Below are 12590 nucleotides of genomic sequence, written 5' to 3' on the forward strand. Positions count from 1 at the left end.
GTTTCAGGGGGCACCTCTAAGGTGCCCTCTGTGGTGTATTTTACAATAAAATGTACACTGGCATCAGTGTGCATTTATTGTGCTGAGAAGTTTGACACCAAACTTCCCAGTTTTCAGTGTAGCCATTATGGTGCTGTGGAGTTCGTGTTTGACAAACTCCCAGACCATATACTCTTATGGCTACCCTGCACTTACAATGTCTAAGGTTTTGTTTAGACACTGTAGGGGTACCATGCTCATGCACTGGTACCCTCACCTATGGTATAGTGCACCCTGCCTTAGGGCTGTAAGGCCTGCTAGAGGGGTGTCTTATCTATACTGCATAGGCAGTGAGAGGCTGGCATGGCACCCTGAGGGGAGTGCCATGTCGACTTACTCATTTTGTTCTCACTAGCACACACAGGCTTGTAAGCAGTGTGGCTGTGCTGAGTGAGGGGTCTCTAGGGTGGCATAATGCATGCTGCAGCCCTTAGAGACCTTCCCTGGCATCAGGGCCCTTGGTACCAGAGGTACCAGTTACAAGGGACTTATCTGGATGCCAGGGTGTGCCAATTGTGGGATCAATGGTACATTTTAGGTGAAAGAACACTGGTGCTGGGGCCTGGTTAGCAGGGTCCCAGCACACTTCTCAGTCAAGTCAGCATCAGTATCAGGCAAAAAGTGGGGGGTAACTGCAACAGGGAGCCATTTCTTTACAATGCCATTCTAAGATTTGCCTTTCAACTAACATCCCATTTGAGTATCTGTAGGTGAGGCCCATGCATTTTCGTTGGTGAGAGCTGCACGTCTTGAATCCTTATTGTTAATGCTCATTTAGGTGATACTGCAGTCAAATGGTAGCCATGCTGCAGAATAAAATGTTAAGCCAGTATCTCCCTTTAGTGCTACTTAATTGTTTCACAGAACAAGTTCTCTCAACAATAATATTTCTGTTGCTTTTGGTTTTCCAGCCTTCACACCACAGGCATAATACTGTGGTATTAAAAGAAGGGCTGATGGATGTGCTTACCTTGACATAATTAGCATTCACTTCAGTTTAGGTAGAAGGCTTCTTAGGTGTGGTGGAACCTCTGCTACTCACATCTATAAAGACCAGTTTGAATTTAAATCTCGTTACAACAATGACCAGCATGTGTACCTTTGCTACTGGGAAACTTTCACGGCGAATGGTAGAGCCCAGGGCGCAGGTCCCTAGTGACTAAGCTTGTTTGTGAATATTTAGTATTTACTGGCCCACAACTGCAGTTCAGTTGGGTCCTAAAATGGTTTTAGAACACTTGTGAACTTGAGCAGGCTCTTAACTGGACACTGACACGGAGCCACACATTGAGTTTGCTTCTCCATCTTCGGGGAGCAACATTTACCTACTGTGGTCTGACAGTACTTAAGCTGTCTCCCTAGTTCCTACTTCACTCTATTTAGCTGCTTACACCCTTCACCTTCTTGCAGGAAAGTAGGTCTCCAAAACACAAGTGATTGAAGCTCTCCTGAATACCCCCAGGGTTAAACAAGCCAAGCCCCATAGACTAACATGAGGAATCTACTTCTTGATATCTAATTGCTATAGCAACATATGTGGTTGTATACATAGCCACAGAAAGTGCTAACAGATTTTAGTTTCATTGGTTTATTTTATCGTGGTATGTTTACCAGCATGTTGAGTCAGTGCCTTTTCTTCCTTTAAAATAATGCACTAACAATATTAATGTTATATTATTTAATGGGTTGCTGTCTGAGTTTATAAAATACAGCGCCTATAGTTTTTTATTTCTTGCTGTGAAGTGCTCAATAGAATGACCCTGGTTATCTAATTGGAGTGCATCAGTATCATGCTTCTCTGACACCAGTGGTAACCCGTAGGTGATATTGTTCAATAACTACAGATTGCCCCAAAATTAACAGCTTCCCACACCTCCAGGTTAGATGGCCGATGTATTCTTCTTTCAGCTCTGCTTGATTAACGCATTCAGAAAGGTCATTAGCACGGATGTTTGACTGCCTTGGCCAAGCAGAATGATTAACCCCTTCTGTGCCCAGGACGTAATGGTTACGTCCTGAGGCACAGTGCTGCTGTGCCCAGGACGTAACCATTACGTCCTGTGCACAGAGCCCAGAGGGAGCGCTCTCCCCCCCCCCCCCCCCCTCCCCCCCCCCCCCCCCCCTCTGTTAGTCACAGGGTCTCCCCCATCGCGCTGGAAGCAGAGCTTCCAGCGCGATTGAAAAATAAATGCTTTTGCATTTCTTTTTCAATCCCATGGGGGAGGCCCCGAGAGGCTTCAAAGGGAAGGAAATGTATTTCCTTCCCTTTGAAGTCTCTCACAGGTTTCAAAAGCCGGATTGCTTGCAATCCGGCTTTTGAAACCCCACTAGACACCAGGGATTTGTTTTTCTTTTCTTGAAATTGGCAAAAGGGAGCGACCCCTTGGGCAAGGGTCGCTCCCAGGGGGGCATTTTTTTTAGGAAGGCCTTTTCTGCCCCCCCTGGGGGCAGATTGGCCTATTAGGCCGATCTGCCCCCAGGGGGGGCAGAAACCTCTAGGCACCAGGGACCTTTATTTTTTTTTTTTTTGTGATGAATTCTTTTTTTTTTAGGTGGGGAGCGATCCCTTAGGCAAGGGTCGCTCCCCTACGGGGCAATATATATTTAGGCCATTTCTGCCCCCCTTGGGGGCAGATTGGCCTATTTTGATAAGGCCAATCTGCCCCCAAGGGGGGCAGAAACCATTAGACACCAGGGAGTTTGTTTTTGCGCGCGAATGTCACGCAACAAAGCGACCCCTTTGGCAAGGGTCGCTCCCAGGGGGGGCAATTTTTTGGGAAGGCCTTTTCTGCCCCCCCTGGGGGCAGATCGGCCTATTAGGCCGATCTGCTCCCAGGGGGGGGAAGAAACCTCTAGGCGCCAGGGCAATTTTTTTTTTTTTTTTTTTTTTTTTTTTGTTCGTTTTTCTTTTTTTAGAGATGGGGAGCGACCCATCAGGCAAGGGTCGCTCCCCTGGGGGGCAAATTGTATTTAGACCATTTCTGGCCCCCTGGGGGCAGATTGGCCGATTTTAGGTCAATCTGCCCCCAAGGGGGCAGAAACCACTAGGCACCGGGGATTTGTTTTTTGGCGCCAATGTCACGCAGGGGGAGCGACCCCGTAGGCAAGGGTCGCTCCCGGTGGGGGTTGGGGGGGGGGGGGGTTGGGGGGGGCAAATTTATTTTAGGCCATTTCTGCCCCCCCCGGGGGACAGATCGGCCTATTATTAGGCCGAACTGCCCCCGGGGGGGTGGCAGAACACTCTAGGCGCCAGGGCAATTTTTTTTTTTTGTGTTTTTTTTTTTTGTTTCTTTTTTTTTAGAGATGGGGAGCGACCCATCAGGCAAGGGTCGCTCCCCTGGGGGGGGCAAATTGTATTTAGACCATTTCTGCCCCCCTGGGGGCAGATTGGCCAATTTTAGGTCAATCTGCCCCCAAGGGGGCAGAAACCACTAGGCACCGGGGATTTGTTTTTTGGCGCCAATGTCACGCAGGGGGAGCGACCCCGTAGGCAAGGGTCGCTCCCGGGGGGGGTGGGTGTTGGGGGGGCAAATTTATTTTAGGCCATTTCTGCCCCCCCGGGGGGCAGATCGGCCTATTAGGCCGATCTGCCCCCGGGGGGGTGGGGCAGAAACCTCTAGGCGCCAGGGGAATTTTTCTTTTTTTTCTTTGTTTTTTTTATTTTTTTAGAGATGGGGAGCGACCCATCAGGCAAAAGTCGCTCCCCTGGGGGACAAATTGTATTTAGGCCATTTCTGCCCCCCTTGGGGGCAGATTGGCTGAGTTTAGGTCAACCTGCCCCTAAGGGGGCAGAAACCACTAGGCACTGGGGATTTGTTTTTTGGTGCCAATGTCACGCAGGGGGAGCGACCCCGTAGGCAAGGGTCGCTCCCGGCGGGGGAGGGTGGGGGTTGGGGGGGGGGGGGGCAAATTTATTTTAGGGCATTTCTGCCCCCCCCCCCCCTGGGGCCGGCTGAGCTACAGGCCAAACACCACAGGTAGGCACCTTGCAAAAAACACCTCTGTTTTCTGTGAAAAAATATATGTTGTGTCCACGTTGTGTTTTGGGCCATTTCCTTTTGTGGGCGCTAGGCCTACCCACAGAAGTGATGTACCATTTTTATCGAGAGACTTAGGGGAACGCTGGGTGGAAGGAAATTTGTGGCTCCTCTCAGATTCCAGAACTTTCTGTCACCGAAATGAGAGGAAAAAGTGTTTTTTGGGCCAAATTTTGATGTTTGCAAAGGATTCTGGGTAACACAACCTGGTCAGAGCACCGCAAGTCACCCCATCTTGGATTCCCCTGGGTTTCTAGTTTTCAAAAATGCACTGGTTTGCTAGGTTTCCTCAGGTGTCGGCTGAGCTACAGGCCAAAATCCACAGGTAGGCACTGCTTTTTATAAAAAAATGTGATGTGTCCACGTTGTGTTTTGGGCCCTTTCCTTTCGTGGGCGCTAGTCCTACCCACACAAGTGAGGTATCATTTTTATCGGGAGACTTGGGGGAACGCTGGGTAGAAGGAAATTTGTGGCTCCTCTCAGATTCCAGAACTTTCTGCCACAGAAATGTGAGTAACATGTGTATTTTTAGCCAAATTTTGAGGTTTGCAAAGGATTCTGGGTAACAGAACCTGGTCCGAGCCCCGCAAGTCACCCCTCCTTGGATTCCCCTAGGTCTCTAGTTTTCAGAAATGCACAGGTTTGGTAGGTTTTCCTAGGTGCCGGCTGAGCTAGAGGCCAAAATCTACAGGTAGGCACTTCGCAAAAAACACCTCTGTTTTTTTCCAAAATTTAGGATGTGTCCACGTTGCGCTTTGGGGTGTTTCCTGTCGCCGGCGCTAGGCCTACCCACGCAAGTGAGGTATCATTTTTATCGGGAGACTTGGGGGAATGCTGGGTAGAAGGAAATTTGTGGCTCCTCTCAGATTCCAGAACTTTCTGCCACAGAAATGTGAGTAACGTGTATTTTTAGCCAAATTTTGAGGTTTGCAAAGGATTCTGGGTAACAGAACCTGGTCCGAGCCCCGCAAGTCACCCCTCCTTGGATTCCCCTAGGTCTCTAGTTTTCAGAAATGCACAGGTTTGGTAGGTTTCCCTAGGTGGCGGCTGAGCTAGAGGCCAAAATCTACAGGTAGTCACTTTGCTAAAAACAGCTCTGTTTTCTGTGATATGTCCACGTTGTGTTTTGGGGCATATCCTGTCGCGGGTGCTAGGCCTACCCACACAAGTGAGGTATCATTTTTATCGGGAGACGTGGGGGAACGCTGGGTGGAAGGAAATTTGTGGCTCCTCTCAGATTCCAGAACTTTCTGCCACAGAAATGTGAGGAACATGTGTTTTTTTTAGCCAAATTTTGAGGTTTGCAAAGGATTCTGGGTAACAGAACCTGGTCCGAGCCACACAAGTCACCCCTCCTTGGATTCCCCTAGGTCTCTAGTTTTCAGAAATGCACAGGTTTGGTAGGTTTCCCTAGGTGGCGGCTGAGCTAGAGGCCAAAATCTACAGGTAGTCACTTTGCTAAAAACAGCTCTGTTTTCTGTGATGTGTCCACGTTGTGTTTTGGGGCATATCCTGTCGCGGGTGCTAGGCCTACCCACACAAGTGAGGTACCATTTTTATCGGGAGACTTGGGGGAACATAGATTAGCAAAACAAGTACTATTGCCCCTTGTCTTTCTCTACATTTTTTCCTTCCAAATATAGGAGTGTGTGTAAAAAAGACATCTATTTGAGAAATTCCCTGTAATTCACGTGCTACTATGGTCACCCCGGAATTCAGAGATGTGCAAATAACCACTGCTCCTCAACACCTTATCTTGTGCCCTTTTTGGAAATGCAAAGGTTTTCTTGATAGCAATTTTTTACTCCTTATATTTCAGCAAATGAATTGCTGTATACCCGGTATAGAATGAAAACGCACTGCAGGGTGCAGCTCATTTATTGGCTCTGGGTTCCTCGGGTTCTTGATGAACCTACCTCTAGAATCCCTAGGATGTTGGAAAAAAAGGACGCAAATTTGGCTTGGTTAGCTTATGTGGACAAAAAGTTATGAGGGCCTAAGCGCGAACTGCCCCAAATAGGCAAAAAAAGGCCCGGCACAGGAGGGGGAAAAGGCCTGGCAGCGAAGGGGTTAAGAATACAGGCTAAATCTGTGTTTAAATTGACATATGTTGACTTGACATTTTCTGTTTTTACAGATAAATGTAGACTTAAAAACATCTGTCCTTGCTCAAGATATTTTTTTTATTATTCTCGGGGGGTGGGGTGGAAAGGGACTTGAAAGGGAGAGTTTTCAAATGAAGCTTCAACTGCAAGAATAAATGTGAGGGCTTTCATGTTTGAGTCAATGTTTCATACATGTAGCATCAAAATCCATCAAGCGTTAGAGTATGGATGTACTTGTATAGGTTCAATATATGCAGAAATTAACTGCTTACTGCGTCCCTTTTTTTCATCACTTCTCAAAATGCAGATGAAAACAAAAATGTGCCAAAAATAAATAAGGATAAAGATGGATATGTTAACAAATAACAAAACTAGGAGGCCTACGAGTAACTAGTATCTGCGAGTGTGCCTTTTTCTTTTTTCTTTTAATTTTTTAAAATTTAAATTAACAAAAAAGTGGCATAGCTTGTCAAGTATTTTCTTTTTTTATAACAGGTTACACAGCTCCAGTGGCTCCTCAGGCATACAGCCAGCCTGTCCAGGGATACAGTGCTACTGCCTATGATCCCAGTACAGCAGCCACCACCACAGCACCAGCCACCTATGCAGCCCAGACTGCCTATGCTACCCAGCCTGCTTATCCTCCCTATGGACAGCCGCCTGCCACCACTGCACCAATCAGGTAATTCCTGGTCTCCGTATGAGCCCTGCTTTCCTGCACTGCAATCCAAATTCTCCTTGGTTACCTTATGGTGCGTAGTACTTGTGATTCATCTTCCTGCTCTAACAAGTATGAAGTTCTCTGGAGACTGTTTGAGACCTTTTGATATTATGCAATTCAGCTTTATTTCTTGCACTTAAAACATAATCCATCTGCTACAAATGTTTCAGATTTCTAGCTCCGATCGATCAACCTGAAAAGCACCATGTGGTGCCTTGCAGCAGTAGACTAATCGCTGATTTCTGTATGAGGTGTTAAAATGGTACCAAAGTGATACGTTTGTCCATGCTTAATATGACAATAGGGAAATATAATTGCCACAATTTTACTTTTCTTGTTGTATAATTTAGTCAACAATACTACATTATTACAGCAGCCCTGCTTTTATCACTGTTGTGCATTTAAAATTAACAAAACAGCCCACACGGGAAAGTAACCTTTTTATGGCGTGTACAGCTGTAGAAACCCATATGGTGCATATTACTGCCATCTAGTGTTGGCCTCGGACGTGTGCAACTTGTTTTCTGCAAACACGTCTGTGAGGTATGGTGACGGCTCCACCTGTTGCTCGTAATGGGCTTGGGCATCGGCTCTAATGTTAGATTTTTTTTTTTTAATTATTATTTTTTTCCCCCCCGCCGTCAGGTTTGGACATGCATCCTTTTGAGCTCCGGGTTGCTGCCCTTCGCTGTTCAGCACTGGTACTTTACGGTTATTCCACCCAAATCTGTTATGAATCAATGCTTTGCAGCATTGTCTTATCACTCTACTTGGCAATTCAAGTTCCTACTTCCCCTGCCTTTTGTGGTAGCCACTGCTCTCCGGGTATGTACAAAATGTTAGCGATGGTCGCTGTCCATCTTTGAAGGATCTCCTCTCATGTCATCCCTTTGGATGACTGGCTCATCAAGAGCGCAACCCAACAAATGTCTCCCTCAGTGACCCATCAACCTGCTGCATGATCTGGGTTTCTCAATCAACACATGCATAATCTCACCTCCAGACCTTCCAAATCCATCCCTTTTTGGGAGCAGTTTTCGACTCGCTGAAAGAGCACCCAAGTCTTTCTTCATTCATGTGCAGCACAAGATGGTCCTTATTTGCACAGGCATGCCTGCCTTGTGCTATGTACAGAAACACTGCAGAAGTCATTCACCATAGTTCTCTGCGTTGTCTCTGAGCATTTGGCTTTCCGTGATCCATCACAAAGTCCATTGTCTAGCAGAATACCTGCCAGGAGTGGACAACAACTTTGCAGATGTGCTCAGCACTCGAAGTCCATTAGTGGGAACGCCACCTACAAGCTCTCGTCCTATACGTCTGGCGGTGGGTTTCCCTGATGTAGAAATCTTTGCCACTGCCAGAAATTGAAAATACCCAGGCCTCACCTCCAGGTATCCACAGTCCCATAGTCAAAGTACTATGAATGATTTTAGTCAGTGATATTTGCATGTATTTTTCTGCCTCTTCCACTTCTGTTCATGGGTCAGAGGCTTCAGAAAACATCCTCATTTCAGTGTCACCCATTTGGACCAGACAGTCCTAGGTCACCACACTTATCAACCAGACCCTGGTGCCTCACAAGAAGCTGCCCAACAGGCAGACCTTGCGCAGAGCCAGGGCGCACACGGCACCCAAACCAGAAGTTTAATCTTGTGATCTTGCTTCTGAGATCTTGGAATCTGGCTACTTCAGCTTACCTCAAATGTATGATAATCCTCAAGGAGGCATATGCAGGCCTACAAGAAGATCCTTCAACGCAGCTAAATGGAAGTAGTTTGTGCACTATTTCACTCCCAGACACATCATCCAGCTCACGGCAGTGGTCCAAGGTATATTGTCTTACTGATTCACCTGCAAAAAGCAGGCCAAGCTTCTACCTCAAACTCTTAATTTGGCTGCTGCCTACCTTCAGAACGGGGAACACACCGAATGCTTTAGCGCTACAGTGATTAAGGCATTCATGGAGGGACTAAAGAGTAATTCCACCCAGAGTGTCACTCGCCCCCACGTAGAACCTCATTGTTTTTGCCAGCCTTATGGGCCCTCCTTTTGAACCACTTTACTCATGCCTTTTGATAGCATCTCCTGGAAGGAAGCTTTTCTAGTGACCACCACCTCCCTCTGGCATGTAAGCGAACTTAAGGCTCTGGCTCTTCAAGAACCGTTCTACCAAATTCATGCAGCTAAATTAGTCCTTAGGACAAACCAAGAATGTCTCCCCAAGTTAGTCTCTTATTTCCACCTCTGCCAAACCATAGAACCCCCAGTGTTTTTTCCACATCCTGAGTTGATGGCACAGAGGAATCCCACACACTAGATGTGAAGAGCCTTCATGTATTACATTGACAGAGCAAAACGTTTGAGCAAGAAACAACCACTGCTTTCTCCAAGCCAAAAAGCATACTGTGCTCTTCCCAAAGGAGGCACCACACAGCTGGTAAAATTTATCCAGATATGTTATGCTAAAGCCAAACTATCTCATCTTTCCCTATGCTCCCAGATCTCACTCCATAAGACAGAAGCCTCTATGGCAAAGGTCTTCAAACTGGGGGAGGTGTGATTTCCCCCCCCCCCCCCCCCCCCAACCTTTCAATTGATACATATTTTTTTTGGGGGGGGGGCAGGCTCTGTCCTAAAGAAGCATTAAACTGTTGGGGGGGGGGGGGGAGAACAGCGGTAAAAAGAGGGGGATGTATGTTGGGAGCTGGCTTAAAGAAAAAAGTTTGAAGACCCCTGCTCTATAGGTTTCTATGGTAACATCCTGATGTCTGGTCTCTGCAAAGCAGCTACCTCATCCACGCCACGTTCCTGAAGTACTGCTGTGTGGATATCTTAGCACACCAACAAGCTAGCTTTGTCCAAGTCGTAGTCCCAACTTTTACAGTCCTCTTCAACGCCCTTTGCCTAGCCACCGATTAGAGGAGGACCGCTTTACAATCTACAGCTATGCATTCCACTGACAGAATAGGTTACTTACCCTGTAAGCATGTGTTAGGGCATTTTGTAGGAAAGAGCCACTTGGCATGGTCCCCCCCCCCCCCCCCCCCCCTCAACACATACACATTTTGCCTAGTGTTGATGTAAACTTTGAAAGTGTGCTGGGACCCTGCTAACCATGCCCCAGCACCGGTGTTCTTTCCCTAAAACTGTACCTTTGTTCCCACAATTGGCACAGTGAAGTCCCTGTGGCCATGGAAGGTCTCTAAGGCCTGCAGCATGTATTATGCCACCCTGGGGGACCCCTCACTCAGCACATGCACACTGCCTTGCAGCTTGTGTGTGCTGGTAGGGAGAAAAAGGCAAAGGTAAGTCACCCCTCTAGCAGGCCTTACAGCCCTAAGGCAGGGTGCACTGTACCACAGGTGAGGGCATAGCTGCATGAGTAATATGCCCCTACAGTGTCCAATTCCATTATTGGACATTGTAAGTGCAATGTAGTCCTTTTGAGTATATGGTCTGGGGGGGGTGTAGGAAGTTGGCTCTGTATGCACTATTTCAAAGTAAGGAATAGTATGCACAGAGTCCACGGGTTCCCCTTAGAGGTAAGATAGTGGCAAAAAGAGATAATACTAATGCTCTATTTTGTGGTAGCGTGGTCGAGCAGTAGGCTTATCAAAGGAGTAGTGTTAAGCATTTGTTGTACATACACACAGGCAATAAATGAGGAACACACACTCCGAGACAAATCCAGCCAATAGGTTTTGTTATAGAAAAATATATTTTCTTAGTTTATTTTAAGAACCACAGGTTCAAATTCTACATGTAATATCTCATTTGAAAGGTATTGCAGGTAAGTACTTTAGGAACTTTGAATCATTACATTAGCATGTATACTTTTTACATAAAACACAATAAGCTGTTTTAAAAGTGGACACAGTGCAATTTTCACAGTTCCTGGGGGAGGTAAAGTATTGTTAGGTTTCACAGGTAAGTAAGTCACTTACAGGTTTCAGTTTTTGGTCCAAGGTAGCCCACCGTTGGGGGTTCAGAGCAACCCCAAAGTCACCACACCAGCAGCTCAGGGCCGGTCAGGTGCAGAGGTCAAAGAGGTTCCCAAAACACATAGGCTTCAATGGAGAGAAGGGGGTGCCCCAGTTCCAGTCTGCCAGCAGGTAAGTACCCGCGTCTTCGGAGGGCAGACCAGGGGGGTTTTGTAGGGCACCGGGGGGGACACCAGTCAGCACAAAAAGTACACCCTCAGCAGCGCGGGGGCGGCCGGGTGCAGTGTGCAAACACGCGTCGGGTTTTCAATGGTTTCCAATGAGAGACCAAGGGATCTCTTCAGCAGTGCAGGCAGGCAAGGGGGGGGCTCCTCGGGATAGCCACCACCTGGGCAAGGGAGAGGGCCTCCTGGGGGTCACTCCTGCACAGGAGTTCCGTTCCTTTAGGTACTGCGGTTGCAGGGTCTTTTCCAGCCGTCGGGAAATGGAGTTCAGGCAGTCGCGGTCAGGGGGAGCCTCTGGATTCCCTCTGCAGGCGTCGCTGTGGGGGTTCAGGGGGGACAACTTTGGTTACTCACGGACTCTGAGTCGCCGGAGGGTCCTCCCTGAGGTGTTGGTTCTCCACCAGTCGAGTCGGGGTCGCCGGGTGAAGTGCTGCAAGTCTCACGCTTCTTGCGGGGAGTTGCAGGGGTCTTTAAATCTGCTCCTTTGAAACAAAGTTGCAGGCTTTTGGAGCAGGGCCGCTGTCCTCGGGAGTTTCTTGTCTTTCTTGAAGCAGGGCAGTTCTCTGAGGATTCAGAGGTCGCTGGTCCTTGGGAAAGCGTAGCTGGAGCAGGTTTCTTTGGAACGCAGGAGACAGGCCGGTAGGTATGGGGCCAAAGCAGTTGGTGTCTTCTTTTCTTCCTCTGCAGGGGTCTTTCAGCTCAGCAGTCCTCTTCTTGTAAGTTGCAGGAATCTAAATTCTTAGGTTCAGGGGAGCCCTTGAGTACTAAATTTAAGGGCGTGTTTAGGTCTGGGGGGGTTAGTAGCCAATGGCTACTAGCCCTGAGGGTGGGTACACCCTCTTTGTGCCTCCTCCGAAGGGGAGGGGGTCACATCCCTAATCCTATTGGGGGAATCCTCCATCTGCAAGATGGAGGATTGCTAAAAGTTGGAGTCACTTCAGCTCAGGACACCTTAGGGGCTGTCCTGACTGGCCAGTGACTCCTCCTTGTTGTTCTCATTATTTTCTCCGGCCTTGCCGCCAAAAGTGGGGGCCGTGGCCGGAGGGGGCGGGCAACTCCACTAGCTGCAGTGTCCTGCGGTGCTGGCACAAAGGGGTGAGCCTTTGAGGCTCACCGCCAGGTGTGACAGCTCCTGCCTGGGGGAGGTGTTAGCATCTCCACCCAGTGCAGGCTTTGTTACTGGCCTCAGAGTGACAAAGGCACTCTCCCCATGGGGCCAGCAACATGTCTCGGTTGTGGCAGGCTGCTGGAACCAGTCAGCCTACACAGATAGTCGGTTAAGGTTTCAGGGGGCACCTCTAAGGTGCCCTCGGGGGTGTATTTTACAATAAAATGTACACTGGCATCAGTGTGCATTTATTGTGCTGAGAAGTTTGATACCAAACTTCCCAGTTTTCAGTGTAGCCATTATGGTGCTGTGGAGTTCGTGCATGACAGACTCCCAGACCATATACTCTTATGGCTACCCTGCACTTACAATGTCTAAGGTATTGCTTAGACACTGTAGGGGCACAGTGCTC

The 12590-nt window shown here is 48.1% G+C and overlaps 1 protein-coding gene across 2 annotated transcripts in view; it reads left to right on the forward strand.

Moving 5' to 3' along the window:
- EWSR1 (EWS RNA binding protein 1) overlaps nucleotides 1-12590 on the forward strand; it is a 376243-nt gene that overhangs the window by 84449 nt on the left and 279204 nt on the right. For both annotated transcript variants that reach the window (XM_069214565.1, XM_069214566.1), the window contains exon 5: nucleotides 6677-6863. In XM_069214565.1, coding sequence (XP_069070666.1) covers nucleotides 6677-6863 — 187 coding nt within the window. The remainder of the gene's footprint in view (nucleotides 1-6676; nucleotides 6864-12590) is intronic.

This window comes from Pleurodeles waltl, chromosome 11 (genome assembly GCF_031143425.1).
Source record: "Pleurodeles waltl isolate 20211129_DDA chromosome 11, aPleWal1.hap1.20221129, whole genome shotgun sequence".
NCBI classification, from domain to species: domain Eukaryota; kingdom Metazoa; phylum Chordata; class Amphibia; order Caudata; family Salamandridae; genus Pleurodeles; species Pleurodeles waltl.